The sequence below is a fragment of the Populus euphratica genome, unplaced genomic scaffold (assembly GCF_000495115.2).
Source record: "Populus euphratica unplaced genomic scaffold, PopEup_1.0 scaffold3.1, whole genome shotgun sequence".
Taxonomy (NCBI): Eukaryota; Viridiplantae; Streptophyta; class Magnoliopsida; order Malpighiales; family Salicaceae; genus Populus; species Populus euphratica.
Window position 1 is genome coordinate 2,775,057 of NW_011499847.1, and position 3,328 is coordinate 2,778,384.

Genomic DNA, 3,328 nt, shown 5'->3' on the forward strand with positions numbered 1-3,328 from the left:
CAGGAATGAAGTGGTTCCAAGGAACAGCAGATGCCGTGAGGCAATTTACATGGGTTTTTGAGGTGAATATGAATACTTATAAGGCCATTTTCATCTTCATATAAGTAACTGTACTCCACATTACTCTTCAGCCGCTTGAATTGGAGTCTTATGAATTATGTTGGCTCTTGTAGGATGCCAAGAACAGGAACATTGAGAATATACTTGTCTTATCTGGAGATCACCTTTACCGAATGGATTACATGGACTTCGTGCAAGTATGCCGTTATTCCTCTAATGACATGGACTTTGAATATATTTAACTTTTTCTTAAACTCTGGCTTGCCTGTTTGCTATGAATCAACAGCATCATATCGATAGCAATGCTGATTTTACAATTTCATGTGCTGCTGTGGGCGAGAGGTCTGTTGAGCCTTTAGCTGTGCTTCAAGTGATATTTTTTCTTGGTTTCTTTATTCTAAGGAAAACTTTTTTCCTATAACATTTCGTCTTGACTACTTTGTAGCCGGGCATCAGATTATGGACTGGTGAAGATAGACGGCAGGGGCCAAATTTTCCAATTCACTGAAAAGCCAAAGGGTTCTGAATTGAGAGAAATGGTGAGAATTTCAAAATTCATATGTTTAGACCTACTTTTGTAATAGCATCCCTTGAATCTGCATCCACATGCATGCCCTGCTTATACTTCTAAAAAGTAAGTAACACAAGATTATGAAGAACAAAGCAAAATGACACCAGGCTTCATCTTCTTTCAAATGTAGGATCAGAAAAATGTAAATCTCTATCATTTGCCTTAAGACTGCTACAACATCCTAATTTCTATATAGGATCTGAAATTCTGATCATCTGGTTTCCTTACGTAATTAGTTAATGCTGTAGTGATACAAGGACTATCAGATTCAGATCATTTTGAATGACTTGAATTTTAGTTACAAACTAGATTTATCACTACTTTTCTGTTGTGGGCGGAGTAAAATTCATATGAATGAAATTAAAAAATATTTGTAATTTGATAGATATCTATATATTAAAAAAATAATAGGATATGAAGTTGAAAAAAATATAATTTGATAAATTATTTATAAATTAAAAAAATAAGGGTAAAATTGAAAATAATTTATGATTATATAGGTTATTCTAAAATAAAAAATAGCAACTAAAATGATGAGAACTAAATATGAAAAAAAAGAGAGAAGAAATAGTTGCTTTGAAATCTTACAGAGGTGGTGCAAATTTCAAGATAGAAAAGAAAAGAATAAAGAAAAGTATATCAAGATCTTCTAAACACCATTATAGATGGTAGTTTTTGACGACTGGATATTTCTATAAACATTGCATGAACATTTAAAGATTTTTTTAATAATATTTGCTTTATCACAATTACAATAATTTCCTTATACAATCTTTAAATCTATAACAAAACTAATGTATGACCAAACCCAAAAAAAAAATCTTACGAGAGAATTAATTGTTTGTCTCCAATAGTTACACTATTTCAATAGAGATGAATGGATAAAAACACTTCTAAGCTAAAATCTTTACATTATTTTATTTCAAGGCGAGTAGTTATTTTTTGTGAAAAAATTGGGAAATGACAGATTTGACAGTTATGATAAAAGGACAATCCTAACCTTTGATTTTTTTAAGGGCAATTTTGTAATTTTACAATTACAACAAATAATAATCTGATTCTGTGTGCACAGTAAAGTTACTATAGGAATTAGTTTTTTTTTTTTTGTTAATATATTTTGGTTGTTTGATGCAGCGAGCAGATACTACTCGTCTAGGGTTGTCTCCGCAAGACGCCATGAAGTCTCCCTATATTGCATCAATGGGGGTCTATGTGTTTAAAACAGATCTTTTATTAAAACTTTTGAGGTGGAGATATCCCACAGCGAATGACTTTGGATCTGAGATCATTCCTGCAGCTGTAATGGAGCACAATGTCCAAGTAAGAGAAATATTAAAATATTCTATATCTGTTCTGGTAGAAGGATAATTTTTCAGCCTGGTACAAATCCTTCCACCCACCTTGCTTATTTTTTCTACCGAAGTGTATCGGAAGAATAACCGTGCTTACGAGGAAGAACTAAAAATTTGAGCTATTTGCTTCTTCATATTCGGCTCGTTTTACTGTCTAGACCAAGTATGTGTCCACTAGAATATATAATGCTGATGTAACCTTGTTTGCAGGCATATATTTTCAAAGACTACTGGGAGGATATAGGAACCATAAAGTCATTCTATGAAGCTAACTTGGCCCTCGCTGAAGAGGTTAGTTTTCCGGTTATGGCATCTCATACTTATCATGTAAATCGAAAGGGTATAGAAATGTAGCAGCTAATGTCACCTGAAGAATATTTTTTTTCCTGCTAGTTTTTCTATCTTTCAATGAATTTGGGCACCTTCTCTCTTGATTTTTTGTCGAACATGCTGTTGTAATCATATAAGATGAGAAGGTATCTGAAGCATGACTGCCTTACAGAGAGTTCTGACTCCTGATGCAATATAGGCATAGCCATCAGGATTTCCATGCCTCCGCAATTTATAATTAGCATTCCATATTATTTCAAGTATGTATGTTTGAATTTCTTTTCACTGAGACAAGAATCATGTTTTTCATTTACAATATATTTTCTGCAGCCTCCGAAGTTCGAGTTTTATGACCCAAAGACACCCTTCTACACATCTCCTCGATTCTCACCACCGACCAAATTTGACAAATGCCGGGTATGCTGGTATACTTTGGGATCCATTTTGTGGATTTAATGAATTACATCCCTTCTGATGTTTTAGTCGGATTTTTCAGATTGTCAATGCAATAATCTCCCATGGATGTTTCTTGAGAGAATGCACTGTGGAACACTCTGTGGTCGGCGAACGCTCACGTTTAGATTATGGTGTTGAGTTAAAGGTGACCCATCGGCGTTTTCTCCGTTCTTTATATTTTCTTTTCTGGATACGTGAACGAGTAACAATTACTCTCTTTTGTTCGTCTTCAGGATACCGTGATGCTTGGGGCAGACTGCTACCAAACTGAAGTTGAAATTGCCTCTCTTCTGGCAGAGGGTGAAGTCCCAATTGGTGTAGGAAGGAACACAAAAATCAGGTACTGGACCCAGTATTGGAAAGTAAAATGAACTTAAAACGAAATATATGGATGCCATCCTCTTCCCCCTCCTCTTTTTTTTGTACTTCTTTAATTAGACTACAAGGGTATAGAAATGGTGATTTCTGACAAAAAGTTTATGGTTTTTTTCTCTGAAGGAATTGTATAATTGACAAAAATGCGAAGATAGGGAAAAATGTTATCATCATGAATAAAGAC

At 34.2% G+C, this 3,328-nt stretch overlaps 1 protein-coding gene across 1 annotated transcript in view; it reads left to right on the top strand.

The window, feature by feature from the left end:
- LOC105142287 (glucose-1-phosphate adenylyltransferase large subunit 1-like) overlaps positions 1–3,328 on the top strand; it is a 5,955-nt gene that overhangs the window by 2,017 nt on the left and 610 nt on the right. Inside the window, exons 5-14 of the mRNA XM_011049853.1 lie at positions 1–62; positions 174–257; positions 347–402; positions 506–599; positions 1,766–1,951; positions 2,194–2,274; positions 2,644–2,730; positions 2,810–2,914; positions 3,003–3,109; positions 3,268–3,328. The exon at positions 1–62 is cut by the window's left edge and continues 70 nt beyond it. Coding sequence (XP_011048155.1) covers positions 1–62; positions 174–257; positions 347–402; positions 506–599; positions 1,766–1,951; positions 2,194–2,274; positions 2,644–2,730; positions 2,810–2,914; positions 3,003–3,109; positions 3,268–3,328 — 923 coding nt within the window. The remainder of the gene's footprint in view (positions 63–173; positions 258–346; positions 403–505; positions 600–1,765; positions 1,952–2,193; positions 2,275–2,643; positions 2,731–2,809; positions 2,915–3,002; positions 3,110–3,267) is intronic.